Source organism: Phodopus roborovskii, unplaced genomic scaffold, assembly GCF_943737965.1.
Source record: "Phodopus roborovskii unplaced genomic scaffold, PHOROB, whole genome shotgun sequence".
NCBI lineage: Eukaryota > Metazoa > Chordata > Mammalia > Rodentia > Cricetidae > Phodopus > Phodopus roborovskii.
The window spans coordinates 17,474,742-17,492,748 of NW_026126571.1; the positions used below are offsets into that span (position 1 = coordinate 17,474,742).

The 18,007-nt window shown below is 43.0% G+C and overlaps 1 protein-coding gene across 1 annotated transcript in view; it reads left to right on the forward strand.

Moving 5' to 3' along the window:
• Fam13a (family with sequence similarity 13 member A) overlaps positions 1–18,007 on the forward strand; it is an 89,049-nt gene that overhangs the window by 53,567 nt on the left and 17,475 nt on the right. The window contains exons 8-13 of the mRNA XM_051202768.1: positions 4,106–4,253; positions 11,931–12,135; positions 12,596–12,734; positions 13,484–13,565; positions 14,342–14,562; positions 15,236–15,319. Of these exons, the coding sequence (XP_051058725.1) occupies positions 4,106–4,253; positions 11,931–12,135; positions 12,596–12,734; positions 13,484–13,565; positions 14,342–14,562; positions 15,236–15,319 (879 nt within the window). The remainder of the gene's footprint in view (positions 1–4,105; positions 4,254–11,930; positions 12,136–12,595; positions 12,735–13,483; positions 13,566–14,341; positions 14,563–15,235; positions 15,320–18,007) is intronic.

Consider the following 18,007-nt stretch of genomic DNA (forward strand, 5'->3'; position numbering starts at 1 on the left):
TGTCACCGGAAGCCAAGGAAGTGGGCAGAGCAGAGAAAACAGGCCGGGTGCAAGTCTCAACAGTGATGAGAGACTTAAGTTAAAGGCCTAGACCTGCATATACAATGCCACCTAAGACCAGGCCTGGACCTGCATATACAATGTCACCTAAGACCCAGGCCTGGACCTGCATATACAATGCCACCTAAGACCAGGCCTGGACCTGCATATACAATGCCACCCAGGGGAGACAGGCCTGGACCTGCATATACAATGCCACCTAAGACCCAGGCCTGGACCTGCATATACAATGCCACCCAGGGGAGACAGGCCTGGACCTGCATATACAATGCCACCTAAGACCCAGGGGAGACAGGCTGCCTATGTTGGTTCTCTGATAGCCTTTCCTTCTCCTTTGTTAACTTCTGCGGCACCAGCACTCAGACCTTCACTGTTTCTCTTCCACGTGGAATTCTACACCTTACAAACTTGTGAATTCTCCATGCTACCCATTCAATAAACATTTGCCCAGTGAATGGGGACAGGAGTCGGGGGGAGAAACAGAAATCTCTTTACCCTTACTGTGGGTGATCTGTTTGCGTATGTTTTCCATGTATTCCTCACAACAACCTTAAGATGCTCAGTCCAGTCTTAGAAAAAGGGACGCTAAGGCTCAGAGAGGCTGGCTCACAGGTCTTGACAAAGCAGTGCTGCTATTTAAACTCGGGTCTCTGCCTCCAGAACCTACCCTTCTCTGCCTACTATATTGGATCCTCAATAAGCCACCCCCTATTCCATTGAGCAAAGATTCGTGGTGTTGCCATGTGAGACAGCATTTTGAGGTTCAGTGTCTTCCACATCAAAGTAGGAAGGATTTCTGAATTGAAAGTTGTGCAGTTAATTTACTTTTGATTTAACTGAAGATACTAGATACGTAAATAACGAAAGTTTAAACTAAAAATATTTTGATATTTGGGGCTGCCCTGGACATTGTTAACCCGAATGATCAAAGGGGACAAACAGATAAGCAAATAGGCAGCATTCGCCATGGCTGTGGTAAACTTCCTAGAGAGAATGGCCCACCGGGCAAGGTGTCTCCAGCAAGGTACCCACGGGAAGGAAGAGCAGTTTCTCTTCTTGCATGTGGCTATAGAGCCTAAGCAGCTACTGAGCAGCAACCCTCCATCACTACCCACTCCTGTGCAGTAGCCCATTGGGCAGCCCTAGGCCAGGAGAACACATGCGCTTCCTAGAGCAATTGGGCCAGGAATTAGGACTCAGGGTGCTAAGACCAGAGCCATGTGAAACAACAACCTCAGGGATGGATCGGTGCCCAGCAAGGCAGAGCCAAGTTGTACATGAGTTCCACTGAAACAGGACGTGCTTGCTGTGCAAGCTGGGAGAGGTGGAGGGAAGAGGGAAGCGTCCACTGCTGTTCCAAGAATCAGCTTCAGTTAACCTAGGTCTTGCTGTGCACTGAGTGGTACCCACCCCAGGGTTTCAGGTGCAGTGGCTGCTTGCTATTCCTAAGCCATATAAAAACCAGCAAGGCCTCATTGAACAAAGTCCCATATGCTCACTTCTACCTTCCTGAAACGACAGCCAGTTCCTCACTTCCTTCACACCTTTGTGTGCATCATTATGGGAAAGAGGCCATCCCCGTCGTCCACTCAATATAAAGTAAGACACCTCATCCACTGTCACTATCTTTCCTTGTTTTGTCTCCATAGAGCTAATGATGCGTTTGTTTTTAAAAACTTTTAGTGACTTACTTACTTTGATTTTATATGTAAGGGTATTTTAGCACAAAAGTATGTCTGTGTACTATGTGTATGGAGTACCCGTAGAGGCCAGAGAAGTTCAGATCCCCTTTAACTGGAGTTACAGGCAGATGCTGAGAATGCAACCTGGGCCCTCTACAAAAGCAACACTGCTCTTAACCACTGAGTTGGCCAACACCATTGTACACTTAATTGTGCTGGGCTTAGCCCAGCGTATGGCGCCTTCCAGCCTTGCCTCTGCATCTGGCCCTTCAGTCCTCTGCCTTCCCCCTTCTCAACCCTGAGGATGGCACCTTGGAACCCCTTCTGTGACTGTGGCCATGCTTTGCTTGCCTTCACGCCAGCCCGCATTTTCCTTCTAGGTGACGCCTCCCCTCTTCTGCAGCTTTTCCCTCACCTGCTGCTTCTCATCAACGACGAACACACTGATAGCTCTGTTTGCTGATTTCTTTTTTCGTGATGCATAAAATGTGTCCCATCTTTTGATGTAGTGGATGCAGTGCGTTTTACCTGAAATCCAGTCACACGCGCTTTGTCTCCTAGTCCCCTCGCTAGCGGTTTGAGGGCCTGGCATTTTACTCAGTGGCTTCTGCATGGTGTCCTATAACAACAGAAATAATAGTGGCTTCTGTCCAGCTGTCTCTCTTTCTGTTGTAGGCTTTAGACTTCAATTCTCATCTCTCAGATCATCACAGAACTTTACAAGATTGTTAAGATACACTCATTTGCTATACACATGTTCCATTTCTCTGTCTTATACATTTATAGTCACACAAACTTACATGTTCACACTCAACTTTTGACTGGTTGTCCCTAGTAATACTAAAATGTCTAAAAGCCGAGTAGCAGATTGAACCTTTCAACCCTGGTCCATTTAAACTCAAAGAACAAATTATTTTTGTAATATGACTGTTTCCCAATGGACCGTCAACAAGCTTGGACTACCCTAGAGTATAAGCTTGCCGTGGTGTTTTCATGTAATGCTGCTACTTGCCACGACCTTGTTGGAGTTTCGTTGTGTTCTCAATGTGAAGAAAGTGCCAGTCTTTGTGCTGCACTCAGTAGAAACAGAATAGTAAAAAAAAAAAAAAAAAAGCAGTGAGCATTCCCCTGGTGATCTCAAAGTGGGACGGACAGCTACTAAAAGGAACCGAAAGTCCTAAATGGCTCTTTATTTTAAGGATAACAACATCTCCTACATTAGTGAATTCACTTATGATTTCCAGATGTTCTTGGGCCTTTTTTTTCCAATTAATAATAGGATAACTAAAAATAAATGTTCATTTACCCCAAAGAAAATATTTTGTACAGATCTGTGCTACTTGAAAAGTATGTTTTTCAGTGAAACAATTTAAGTGCAGTAATTTATGATTTCAAAAAGTACAAATCAGCTTCATTTACAGTATGCCGAGAGGACAAGCTAAAAGGACAATTTTGATGCACAAGGATTAATTTAAGTGCTATTTTAAACACATGCACAGAAGTGTTTAGCTGAAATAGCTGCCTGCCATCAGATGTCCTAGCCAGGGGTAGGTGCTGTCAATGTGCAATGCAGCTTCTGTACTCAAGGTAGGGAAATGAACAGAAAACAGCTGACAATTGCATATTTGTGAGATATAAGTTACAAATCACCAACTTGCCAGCTCTTACTTTTTACTGGGAGGGGAAGATTGTTCTGCCTGTAATCTTGGCTTGTTTTCAGGGTCTAGTCCTCACTGCTAGCTGAGATGAAACACCAAACCCATGCCATTAGAATTTGCGCAACTATGTTTTAATACCCAGAGCGCCTCCATAAATAGTCTGTTCTCCCCACACTCAGGAGAAAACAGCCCCGTTTAATTGATCTAAGCCCAAGGGCTCAGAGGAGTATGGTGTCCCCAGCTTCTGCTCCTGCCCTTGCAGGAATGTTTACCTAAGCAGCAAAGACAGTGCTTGCCAGACACACCATGTTGCCACCGCAGCCTTAGCAACCGTGGCCAGCTTTTTGTTGTTGTTTACCATCTGGTGGGCCATGCTCCTTTAAGAAACATCAACTCCTTTTCCTCCTTCTCGGCCTCAGTCAGTAATCACTCAAGACTTGTCAGCTGCCTGAAGTCATTTGGAGGAGCAGCCCAAAGAAATCATCTTGCCTCACCACCAACCCCCAAGAAGAAAAGTTAAAGCTGGCAGATGGACTGTGGCTTTTTGCATGAGAGTAGCCAGATAGTGCCCAGGGGGCATCAAGCCCTGGTTTTTATTTCTGCAATGGGAGTGTTAGCAGCTGTGGCTTGGGAGGTTACATTCAGAAGGCGTGGAATCGCTGAGGTGAACAGCAGACATTAGGGGACATTGTGCTGTAATTGCAGAGCCCTGCAATGAAGATTCAGGAGCACCCTAGTATATCGGACACCAAACAGCAGAGGAATCAAGATGCTGGTGATCAGCAGGAGAGCTTTGTTCCTGAAATGCCCCAGTTGGACCTGACAGCATTGTGCGATGAGAAGAGCTGGGAAGGTAGGTGATCATCTGCCATTGGGGTGGTTTTGTGTTGAAAAAGCAGTATGGGTAAGTACATACAAGGCATGTGACCGCACGCCTGTGCGGATGAGAGTTAAGAGCTATGCATGCAGAAGAAACTGGGTTTCTATAAAAAAAAAAAAAAATGACTGAAAATCCTGTACGAGGCAGCATAGGAACATGCTGTGTTTACTGTTGCCAAGGGTAGCTGCAAGAAAGGAGAATATGCATGCTCTTTGTCCTACTGTCTCCTTGCAGTACATTTTAACCCCCAACAGTACTGCCCCTGCTTATGGTATGCTACAGAGAACTAGCCACACATTACCTCACCCACTACCCCTTGCCTCCGCTGCCCCCTGCTACCTACCGGGCTCCCTTCTACATATCTCCCCGCCGTAAGCCTCCCAGATTTCTCCAGGAAGATTTGTTTTTCTTTGCTTTTCTTCTATCCTTTAATGAATGCATTAAAAAAGAAATCATGTTAACATACCAGTGGGAACACTGAATGAAAGTACTTCTTTGCTGAAAGCCCATGACACGGTTTTAGATGTTTCATTTCTCCGCCCCCCCCCCCCCCGAGACTTCTGGTGAAAACATTAGGAATTTACTTTGAGGAAGAAGTTAGCTTTATCAAAGCTATGTCAGAGAGGGCCCTCCAGCAGTCCCATCACAGTGTCCTCTTTATCCCTCTGTCTATACCCAAACCCATGTCAGCGCTCTGTAGAGTGAGTTTCTGAAGGCCACAGCTAGGAAAAAAAATGGGTTCCTGGCTTCAGAGCAGCAGCGTAACTTAACCTAATGACTTAGCAGAGAGTCACAACTATGAAAATCATCCCCACTAGTGTTTGTGTTCCCTGAGTTCCATACCCACTCCTCCTTCTTCATCTAATGATCCATCTGAAAAGCCCACATACTGAAAGGCTGACCTAGTTATTGTCCTGGCATGCAGGGCTTTGAGAGGGAACAGACTGTTTTATTTCCATTTTCCCCTCTTGTAATCTAAGAAACACGTTCTGGTTATTTTCATATAATTAGGCAGCAGATCTGGAGTTTTGTCAGATCATTCCCGCTCAAAATATTCAGAGAACAAAAGAGGGCATGGTTGATTTGCTTCATGTTAAATTTAACTAATCTATTTCTGGATATCAATTAGTTTATCATTCTTTTTTGTTCATATGTGTCTTTTTAATCTATAAATTCACAACAACCTGCCTTCTCTATGCCCAGAAGTCTTAGAGAGGTCACTGTTGCCTAAATAAGAGCAAAGGCAAACATAAATAAATGTGAGTTTCAGTGATACAGTCTATCTTATAGCCCTTAAATAAAAAGAAGAAATTGGAGCCAGAATTCAAATGAGCTGCAGTCGCTTCCTGCTCCTCTACTAAAATGGACTGCACTTAGTTTGATTATTTCTCTTGGTTAATCATAAATTTAAATTTCTCTCTCAACACGCATACCAAAAATAAAGCTAAACATGCCCTCCAGAGTGGTTAGAAGCCAATTTAGAGATTCTTAGTAACCATTCCATAAGCTAAAGAATTTTTCTGCAGAGAATAAAAAATGTGAAGGGGCCAGCATCTTCCTCAGAAGGCTGGGCAGGATGTTTTCTAAAAGGTTATTGGGGAAAATACACTTTATAGTCTGCCTGCCTTGGACATGAGACTGTTGGTAAATTGCTGCAATGATTCTTTTTTTTTTTTTTCCATTCCATTTGCATTTGTTGTTGAACTTCTACATCTTTAAAATCTGCAGGGATTTATTTTTCAAGGTCACTTTGGTTATTGCTCTCAGTAACCTTTTTAAAATTACTTATTTTAATTTCCAAATTGCTTTGTAACAGGTGCATGGCCATAAGCATAGTCAAAATGAAGGAACCAATGTAAAGCTAAATTAAATGACAATAAATTTGATGGCTAGAAAATCATCTTCTGTATAGCTTCAGTAAGAAATGCAAAGGTGTTCTTCTAGTAGCAAACGACTCTGCACTAATTTAAGTTGTGCATGCTAAAGCAAGGCAAGAATATCTAAAGAAAGAGGCAACGATCACCATTAAAGATCAACATCCACACTCAGCCACCAGCACCCCCAAAGCCCCTGTGTAGAAGGATACTCTGGATTTGCGTGCCTGCCCCCTGGCCTGTGTCACTGGGCACAGTCTGATGTGGAGCCAGGAAGAGTCAGCTGATTTAGGGTGGCATGAATGGACGTGGTGAGAGCCCCTGCAATGTGCCTGAGAAGTAATGTTCTTTAAGTTCTTAAGCTTGGGATCAGGGGAACAATGAAAGGGATTGAAACAGTAAGTAGATTCCATAGTCTACAGAGAGGAACCTTTGAAAAGTGAACATAGGGTCCATCTCCTCCTGCTTGTTGGTGTGTAATCAACCATGCCTTCACATTTTAAGGCACATTATATATAATCTGTCATGCTGTTATACTCTTTGGTGTTAGGGTTTCAGCTCTCCATCGTTAAGTGGATACACAAATCAAAGGCACTGTTCTGATATTGAAAGGTGATTAGAATTGTGAAATCAAAATATTTTTAAGTTCCATGCATGCTGGTTCACCAGAGATGTAAACACATTGCTGTACTTCATGTACCCTGAAATTAGGAATATAGAGCACTCTGACCTCAGGATGGTAGCTCACACTTGTAATCCCAATGTAAGGAGGACTGGACTGGGGCAGCAGAATCACCACAACTTTGGGGCCAGCCTGTGCCACTGAATGAGACTCTATAGCACAGGCTGGCCTTAAATTCAACTTCCCCCTACCTCAGCTTTCCAAGTGCTGGGATAACAGTTGTGGACCACCACAAACTGCTAACAGGACATTTTTTTTTAAAAGTCAGGGAATGCTTAAGTTTTCTCACTTATTATTTACAATGAGCAAAAACTTGGGAGAGGAATTCTTATGAAGAGGGGCTGGTGGATAAGAGCATTTGTCACCAAGTCTGATGACCTGAGTTCAGTCCCCAGAACTTACACTATAGAAGTAGAAAACCAACTCCCAAAGTTGTCCTCTGTCCTCTACATATGCACCGCTACAGCACACATAAACACAATCAAATCAGTTCATCCATGCTTGCAAAAAAAAAAAAAAAAAGTGTTTTAAATGAATCATGGAGAAGCCAGTGGTTGTTAAAAGTTCTCCAGTGGAACCCTCCCATCATACAATCAAGAAAGCCAAGTATCTCCTAACCTCTAGCTCATACCCAAGCCATGCTAATCAGACATCCCATCAAATAAGGAGGATAAGAAGCTAAGTCTTGGGTTCAAGTCCTGGCCCTGCTGCTTGACCATCTCTGTGGGCAAGGTGTAAAATCAACAGCAAATAATAATACATAATAAATATAACCATTGTTTAGCAAGGCTTAAATGAGCTAATATCTGCTCTCTTCCATATCCTATGGGCACCATGTAAATATTAGTGCTTTTCTCTTCCACAAATATCTATATACTTTTGGGGGAGATCCAGCAGACACTTTGTATGAAATTCTCAAATAATTAATAATTTTTTAAGGAAGAAAACTCAACACAAACAAGGCAGTCCCTCCATATATCTGCTAAATGCTGCCCATCCACACTAAGTTCAGCTCTTTCATTTGTAGTAAGCTAGATCCTGGATTGGAAAATTCTGGTAAGGTCTTGATAGCTTTCACTGAGGCATGTGAAGAATAAAAGACCAGTAACGTGTACATTAGTAACTGATTGAGAAACTATATGTAGCTAGGCAGTGGTGGCACACTCTTAATGCAAGCACTGGCGTGGCAGAGTCAGGCAGATCTCTGTGAGTTCAAAGCCAGCCTAGTCTACAGAGAGAGCTCCAAGACAGCCAAGGCTACACAGAAAATCCCTCTCTGGGAAAAACAAGCAAACAAACAAAAGAAACTATATGTAAAAGCATTGTCCTTGTTGATTGAACTTGTTGGCCCTACTCTGATCAATAGTTTAAGAAAACCTACTGAGGACCTGCTTGATAACTTCGCAGGTAGAAGCAAAACAGATGCATAAACCTTAAAAATTAAGTCTGGTCTTCATAGAGCTGACTGCTAAAGTTTCTTATGAATCTGATAGTTGCAAGACTTCTTGAACAGTATAGTAAGACTATCATTTTAGAACATGAAAAAGAACTTATGGAAGTAATTCTCTCATTGTGTTCTATGTACAAGCATGTCTTTAACAGCTGAGGAGAGTTTTGTGACATTGTGCCTAAGCACTGATGGCTCTAAATTGCATAGCTGGAACATATCATCTCCCTTGGTTTTGTCCAGATTTCTTATAAGTAAGTCATTCCAATAGCCAATTGCTTTTATATAGCCAATGGCTCCAGCCAGACAACAGAGTGCAACTATCTTAATGCCCTGCCATTGCTCAGAGGTGAAGTCCTTCCTGTGATGGGTTGATTTCCTTTCATGCCCCTGAGGACTGCGGTGTCTGAATTAGGACTCCTCAGAAACTATTCTTATCACGTAAGACAGCAGGAACACAGATCTTATACTTGTTATTTCTGTTAACCTGCTATGATGTCAAATGATGTGAATGGATGAATTTTAATAAAAAAAAAAAACTGGCATGATTATATCTGGAGTTCATTGTGAGTGTACCAAAGTGACTTTTATTTGAAAATGAAAAGGGCTCATTTTATGTCCTGCTGTGGGAGAAGAATCCAGAGTGAAACCTTGCATCTTTTCTGTTGTCCCTTTGAATATTTTTCTTGCAATATCCTTGTTTCAGTGTTCTAGAGTTACTGAATAAACCTAAAATACTTTATAAGCAGCTGTTAGAAATGGCTGGTGATACATCCTCAAAACTAGCTCTCTATAGAGCCATGTAATTACATATACTATGCTTCACCCTACTCGGGCCAGTTTCCTGGCTTTGTAATTGGGTAAATACTAACACATGTAAACTAGAATATTTCAGACTAAAATGTGGATCTGGCTAGATTGAGTCTTTGGTATATGAGATACATACTACATCGGTTTGCGATTTTCTTCATGGGGTCCTTTAATCTGAGACTATGCAGAGGGAGAAAAGGACACTCACATAAGTGATCCATGTACAGAAGCGGGGGACTCTCTATTTCCGTCCCAGCTGCAGACCAATGGTGCCGCAGTCCTCTTTATTTTCTTAAAGCTAAAATTTAGAATAACTTTACATCTCTAATCTTTCGATAATGGACTAATCTAACCCTACATTTGTACTTTAGTGGAAAAATGCTAGAATTTCCTCAGCCATCTTATTTCCTATTCAATATTGGTGATTCTAGGAAAGAATGTATATTTGGATTTTCTGTTTGCTTGTTTTTGTTTGTTTGCTTTGTTGATTGCTCCAGGACAGAGACACAAAATAAAGCTGTGTTAAACAAGAGAATGGATAGATGGCTTCAGGTTAGCTCCTAAGCACCATTCTCAACGAAATGGTTGAAGAGTCAAAGATGTTTTCATTTAAAAAAAATGTATTCAGCTGGATCAAAATTCAATTGAGGGTGTCAGGATCAAAAGTAAGACCTTTCAAAGTGTATTTCTTTTTCTTGATGAATAGAAATGCTCATGTAACTAGCATGCTCTCGTGCAAGTCAGGATCAAAAGTAAGACCTTTCAAAGTGTATTTCTTTTTCTTGATGAATAGAAATGCTCATGTAACTAGCATGCTCTCGTGCAAGTGTCAACACCATCCTTTGTTATACCAAAGCTTCACATCCCTGCTAGCAGCTCTCCCACCTGTCAAGTGATGGCCAGCTGCATGGCTGATTAGGCTGACTTAACCCTCTCCCAGTCTGCGCTGAGTTGATTTTTGACCTAGGAAATAGAAGATTCGGCCTGGTCAGCTTAACACTCTCATCTTCAACAACTTAATACCAATGTTTATATTTCCCCCAGAGATTCCCTTTTCCTGGCTCTCTCCTTTCCTGGGTCTTTTCATCCTCATGTTGGTAGAGCTGCTGCATCCTAGACCTGCTACTTAGCTGGCACAGACTGGTACCGTTAGTCCAAAGAATGAGATGTTTGTCTCCATGCTTAGCCACGTGCATTGCTCCATGTTTTGAGCCTCAATGAGCAAGACTTTTTTCCCTTGAACATTTTTATTTTTCAAAATAAAGTTATCTATGTTCCAAGATAACTTGAGTTCCTTTAAACTTTTCAAACCTTGTTCGTTATGATTTAGTACTTCAGGTGACTGTGCTTATCTTTCCTGTTTTGCTGTGACATCTTCCTGAGTTTCAGGCAGCCATCACTGATTTCATACAAGAAGGCAGACCCACTCTTCCCATTGACGAGGAGCTTGGGCTTAACTTCTTCAAATCCCAGTAGCCTCGTCTCTCAGCGGCCTGAGATCAGAAGTTCTCAAACTTTACGACCATGAGAGCACTTGAGGCATTTGGGCAGCTTTTAAGTATGTGCACACTGGTGTGTGTGCATGTAGATGTACATGTGCATGCATGTTTGTTAGCCTGCTTGTCAGTCATGTCTGGACACTCACTTAAATCCACTGTCTATAATATACTGGGGTGTTTAAGAATCTATATCATGATGCTTGTTACCTGCTTCCCTGTACCAAAACTGTACATGTACCAAAACTGAGAGGTTTTAAGAACTCAACTAAACTGGTTCTGACATTCTAGGATTTGTAATCTTGTCTTACTAGATACAAAGCTTAAGCACATCTATTCCATATAGCTGCATGTGTCTTCAAGCTTCATAGTTGAATGGACAACTATGTGTTCTCTGATTCAAAGTCTAGAAATCTCAGAATCTAAGGGCATGGCAAGTATTAACTAGCCTTATTGGGATCACTAAATGGCAAGTGCATTTGAAGCTTTTAATGAAGAGTATAACACATGGAAAATAGTGTGCTATGCAAGATCTACTTTCCAATCTTTTAGTTATAGTTTTGAAGCTTTTCTTAATATGTATTTCTATTGCCCGAGGCAGGGGGTGTGATGCTCCTGTGCCACAGTGAACACATGGAGCTTAGAGAACAACTTGGGGGAGTTGGTTCTTCCTTCCACCATGGGGATTCCAGGCATCAAATCCTAAAATTACAAGTGCAAAGCACAGGGAAAAGCATGCTAATCCTGTGTGCTAGGCAGAGAGGAACATGGATAACTATGCTAATCCTAGATAGAGGTACAGAGAAAAGCATGTTAATCCCATGTACTGTGCAGAGAAGCACGGGGAAAAGTGTGCTAGTCCTGTGTACTAGACAGAGACACAAGGAGAACTGTGTTGATCCCATGTGCTGGGCAAAGGCATAGAGAGAAGGCTTACCCATTGACCCTGGTTAAAGAGGATCTCACAAGTCTAACATGTCTCCTTAACTGTCAAATTTGCCATAGGGTGCGTGCACCTTCCCTGGCACTCATTGCTCTTTTGGCGGTGCTCCGGATTGGAAAGGTTGCCCTCCCCTGTTGTGGAAACTGGAATTCTACACAATTATACACCTTACAGGCTGTTCCTTGGGGACAAATTTTGGAAGGAAGTAAGAACGGAGACAAAGGCAGGTGGTAGGCAAGAGGTAGAGCGGCGATATCAGTTAGACATAGTGTGTACTCTGGACCGAGGCTCTGAAGTGAGAAGGCACTCAGAGGGTAGTTACCTGAAGCATTCAGGAAACCTGGGTGGTGAAGCTCTCCAGAACAGTGTTCACCTCTTAAAACATGTCTGTTTTCCAGAGCCCATCCCTTCCTGGCAGCAAGAGAATGTGGACTCTGATGAAGCTCGCCTCTCCCCACAGGCAGGGCGCCTGATTCACCAGCTTCTGGATGAAGACAGCGACCCCATGCTGTCCCCCAGGTTCTATGCCTATGGGCAGAGCAGGCAGTACCTGGATGACACGGAAGTGCCTCCTTCTCCCCCCAATTCCCATTCCTTCATGAGGTATGTTCTCTGCTGTTGATAAGCCACTTCACCAGCCACATGACAGATGGAACGGCTAGCCCATGGATGCCCAGCCCTTTTGTAGAAATTAAGTCAGGAATCTGTGGAGAGACACACCTGAAACTCTCCATCCTTGTACACAAGCTGTGGCCCAACTGCAGATCTCTTTTTGAATTCCAATTAGTGCCTCCTTTCAAAAGCTCTGTCAAATGTAACATTCAGGGTTAGAGTCAGTTTCAGATTGCTCTGATAATGTAAGTGGAAGTGGGTGAAACACGGACCTATTTAATGGGTGGCACACACGGAACACCAAGTCAGCAAAGGCACCCATCCAACTGGTTTTATGAAAGGGGAGAGGATGTTTCCACCCCTCTGTGCCAAGTTCTCTCACACCGCACAGCCCCTCCCTGTAACTGCTGGCTGTCTACAGGGCTGCTAACCCCGGCCATGCTCTTCGCAGGCGGAGAAGTTCTTCCCTTGGGTCCTACGATGATGAGCAAGAGGACCTGACACCTGTGCAGCTCACCCGAAGGATCCAGACCCTGAAAAAGAAGATCCGCAAGTTTGAGGACAGGTTTGAAGAGGAGAGGAAGTACAGAGTGAGTTCTCCATGGGGATCTCCGAACCCCAGCACATTCTTTCAGCATGTAGAGCAGTGGCTCTCAACCTGTGGGTCATGACCCCTTGGGGACCACATATCAGATACCCTGCATATCAGACATTTACATCATGATGCATAACAGTAGCAAACTTTCAGTTATGAAGTGACAATGAAATTATTGTATGGTTGGGGTCCCCACCGTGGGAGGAACTGTATTAAAGTGTTGCAGCATTAGGAAAGTTGAGAACCATTGATGTAGAAGATGGCAAAAGCTGATAAAAGAAGGGGATCTTATTTGTTGAGCTAAAATTTGATTCAAGATTATGTCTACAGTTTCCTCCTTGTGGCTCCTTCCACTATTGGCCTGCCTTAGTTTCCCTTATTGACCTGCCTTAGTTTCCCTTATTGGCTTGTCTTAATTTCCCTTATTGGCCTGCCTTAGTTTCCCTTATTGGCCTGCCTTAGTTTCCCTTATTGGCTTGTCTTAATTTCCCTTATTGGCCTGCCTTAGTTTCCCAGGCCAATGACAAGAGAGCATTTTTCATGGCGGTTACAGTATAAGCCGGCAAACTCCTTCACTTTCTGCTCCATGAGCCTCGTAAGCTGAAGCATACAAATAACAGAAAAGGGGATTTGAACCTCACAGGAATCCATGACCATAAAGGTCCAGTATTTTGCTCTTGAGGAAATCTGTGAGAGTATCAGAAATAAGCAATAATATATTTACTCTAGACTTTCCTTTCTCAGCCTTCCCACAGTGACAAAGCAGCCAACCCAGAGGTTCTGAAGTGGACAAATGACTTGGCCAAATTCCGGAAACAGCTTAAAGGTTAGTGGAGTTGTAGACCTACTGCCAAGCCTGCTGTGCAATAAACCAGGAGCCCAATGCCTTGGGTCCTGTTGAGTGTCACCATTGGGGTATCCCAGGCCTGAAGACACTTCCCAGTTCTCCCAGTTCCTTATAGGACACCATCCCAAGACTTTTTAGAGTCTCAAATCAATCAAACCAAACCGGATAAGATTTGAATTCCTCAACGTGTCTTCATTTCCACACACTTCTCCTAGAAGGAGAAGTGCTTCAGTACTTTGAAAAACAACCGTTTGATCTAAAGATGCTGGAGAGTTAGAAAGCATCTCCCTAGAGATGAATCTGAAAAGGGTGAGGGCCCTTTCCTCCAGACAGCTTGCTGTACTTAGGGGTTAGTCACAGAAACAACTAAATGGAACAACTGGAATGGGGTATGTAGGCTGGATGACAAACAGTGGTCAGGGGCTGGTTTTCAATCATTGCATCTATATACACCAAGGGGATGCGTTTGAAACCATCCATTTCTGAAATCAGACCCCAAGCCTATGTAGCCAAAAATCAGATACTAACAGCCAACACTTTCCCAGGAATTAGAGTTTGGGAAATATCTCTGAAGATCCAGGAAGAGCCTATTAGTTTGGTGTCTGTAATGATCCAGGGATTTTTCTCTTACTCTATAATTCAATACTCTCTGAAAAAAAATTATGGCTAAGAAGTTATTGACATGACAGTTAAAGTAATCTGGGTTCAGCAAACCTCAGACTCGTGTATGTCTGTTTCCAAATCTAATTGCCTAGAGTCAAAACTAAAGATCTCTGAAGAGGACCTCGCCCCCAGGACACGGCAACGAAGCAACACACTCCCCAAGAGCTTTGGTTCCCAGCTAGAAAAAGAAGATGAGAAGAAGCAAGAACTAGTAGATAAAGCCATCAGGCCCAGCGTTGAAGCTACACTGGAATGTATTCAGAGGAAGCTCCAGGAGAAGAGAGTGGAGTCCAGCCGTCCTGAGGACATTAAGGTGTGATGCTGTTATAGTGCCTGGGGGGAGCAGCCCATCCTAAGCCAATGCAGCCAACACAGTGAGAACAGGTCATGCAGATTGGTGTTGATGCCTTTGCTCAACTCACTTTCCAACCAGGACATTCTTTCCTTTGCCCTCCCCTGGCATTACAACATTAAACCCAGTGAAAAGTGGGTAGAGGACAAGGGACAGGGCATGTAGCATGAAACCCTACAAAGACAATGATACCTTTTTAATCTTCCCACATATGTAAGGAAGCATACAAAAAGCTGTAATGTTTCACCTTTGGGTACTTTGGTTTCTGACTACTAATTGCAAGCAGATTACTCTATTGACTCTACTGTAGAATGTACATGACTTGACTCACTAGTAGAAGGATTATTCACAAACCTTTAGGAGCATGTAGCCAATAACTGCTGTTATTGTTGGATCCATTAATCTCAGCCCATGTCTTCAGAGGGCCTTTCCTGCCACATGGGTATTCCAGGTAGCTGATGCCAACGGTGCTGAGCACTCTGTGTTGCTGGCAGGAGGTCAAGAGGCTCTCATTCCTATGTGAGCTTTGGACAGAGCATTGTAGCCCTTTCTTTGGGTGAGCCTGACAAACCAAAGGTGGAATGTGCAAAAGTGTTTTTCCCATGTTTCATTTCTCACTGCTGTGTTTACACAGGATATGACCAAGGACCAGATTGCTAATGAGAAAGTAGCTCTGCAGAAAGCCCTTCTCTACTACGAAAGCATCCACGGGAGGCCGGTATGTGATGGGCCAAACCTTCTCAGGAGGGTTGCTTGTCTGGTTTTGGAAAGTTTCCACAATTTGGTGCCATCCAGAAAGTAGGGCCCCTAATACATGCCTTTTCTTTTTGTTTTCTTTTGAAGGCTTGGCCAATAGTGTTCTTTCTGTTAGGTATTAGAACTTAATTGAATTCCAACAAAAGTAAGTCTGCAACTAAACTCAAATTGTTAGGGTTCCATTGAAAGGGGAGAGAGGCAAAGGATGTAGGGGAGAGTATATAGAGAGTGCATACAATTGTGAAGTAAGAAGGCCTTCTGCCCAAGTCAGCCCTGTAAGCTGCAGATGACTCTAAGCTTCCATAGCCACATTATAAAGGGATTAAACTTGAATGATATATCATTAAGTAGTTACTCTGCACTGCAGGGCATAGCCAGTATGTGTAAAGAATTTCTGTCCATGTGTAGAACTCAAAGTGTTAAATGCAAACTTCAGCTTTGCCTTGTTATCATATCAGAAAGCATCTGAGGTGGCTCGGTATTTAGCAACAGGTTTCTTGCTAACTATAGTGAAGCCATAGTGAGGCAAGCTTCTGCTCTCTTCCCTGGGGGATTTAGACATGCTTGTTGTTTACTACTCTTCATAATCTTCTTTTCAGATAGTTGGCAAGAAAAAAGAATTAAACAAAAGCAGCAATTCCTATAGGCAAGTATGAGGAAGTTTAGATTGACCAATTTAAGAAGCCCACAAATACAGGGCTCTTCCTCTACTCTTTCCTATTAATTTAATGGAAAAATGGGATTAATTAAATATTTTCTTCTAAATGATGCTGTCTCTTCAATACAGAAGCTTCCACGATAACACATTAAACTCCATTTTAAACATGGCACAGAATTAAGCCAGGTTCTTCAGGAGCCAGGCAAGCCCTCTACCACAGGAATATCTCTCCAATCATGGGTTTTGTGGGTGAGGATTCTAGGTGTTGTTTACCTAATAGTTAACCTAACCCTCAGTGACTGGCACAAAACTTGTCACACAGTGATATCCACAGAAGGTATCCAGGCGTGCTCCATTGCATTTTAGTTCTCAATATATATCAGATTTTGTTGTTATTGTTTGCTTTATTTTAAATTCTGGCACTTGTGCTGATTCATTTTGCTGGATTGTTCCTGCGGTGGAAAAATACTAGAACTCTGGGATAATGTTCATGTTTCAGCCAAGTTTGGTTTCAGATTTTTTTTTTTTAAGGCACTGAACCAAGTAGCAAGTGCTCCAGAGTTCAAAGATTGTGAAATTTTGTCCTTCTGCATTGGAGTACTCGGGCAGAGAACACCTTTGCCTCTGGAGCTCAGAACTCCAAGAGTGGAACTTGTGGCCACCAGAGGGCCTCCGGGACACTGTTTTTCCCTTGCAATGATTCTAGCTGGAATATTGAGAGTCCTTCAAGGGCTTCCTGGGCCTTGCCTCCCATCCCAGTGAGCCAGCACACAGCTGCATGCTCAGCACATGAAGCCTCCTTGTTGGCTCACTGGTTTGAGTGGTGGAGGGTTTTTGTTGCTGTTGCTTTGCTCGTGGCTTTAAGTTTAAGATTTTCATTCCATCTGCACCTCATTCCACAGTGCAGACACTGCGAGCCTCAGAATTGTAAGAACTCAGCTTGGCAGAGACCTGGGGCTGCTTATGTAACCTCTTGAACTCCTAGTACTTCGTTGATAGATCTCTGTTATGGGCTGTCTGTCGGGGCAGGGAAAAGGGATTGTAGACACATAGAGACATTTATACATATATCGACCCATAAGCTCAAGCAGAGAATGGGAAACAGTAGCTTTAGGGTGGCAGAGTAAATGACGGTTCTCGCTGCCACTACACTCACGTGTTCTACTCTCTCCTGCCTGCTATGACATGAGATGATCACAGTGAGGGAAAGAGTGTACTCTTCCTGCCTGCCTGTGGCTAAGAATACAAAGTGTTAGCTCTTTATCTTGCCTGGTTCCCTTTCAGATAGATCAAGACTCAAGCATCTCACAAGGCAGAGAACTCGGATGCCAGGACTCTCTGCCTCTCTCTGGGACACAATGCTCTAACCTCCTCAGGAGAATAAAGCAAACTTCCCTTGATAGATGGCCAATCTGAAAATCAAAGCAAACTTTTATTTCTTACAACGAAGCCCAAACACGAGTACACAAAAGAATATGCTGAGCTGTCATTCTAAGTCCTTTTATCTCATAAAGTAGACATTCAGAACTCGTGGCTTTTTCTAAGTCTGCAAATTCCAATTTAACCAGGCCATTAACCATCAAGATAATAGCCAAACAGTCACATGTGCCACAGCTCTCAGCAAAGATGTTTGCTTAAACCGAGCACGCTGTAGATGGACATGTACAGCATACAACAAGTGGGCCTATCATTCCCTTTGAGCTATTATTAAAGTGTGTCCCTTGCAACAAGAGTATTGGATGTCTTCAAAAATGATGTCACAGAAAAATATAACAAATAATTGAAACCCCCTCTCTGCATATCACCATTCATAATACATGTCCAGGGGTTGAAAAGAGGTTGTTTGCCCAGTGCTTCTGGCTTCTTCTTCATTATTTCCTTCACTGGTATATTTTAAATCTATGTTTTAAAACATGTTGACTAACACAGCATTGAGTATAGCCAATGTCTTAGCTAGGGTTTTTATTGCTGTAAAGAGACACCACCTCTTAA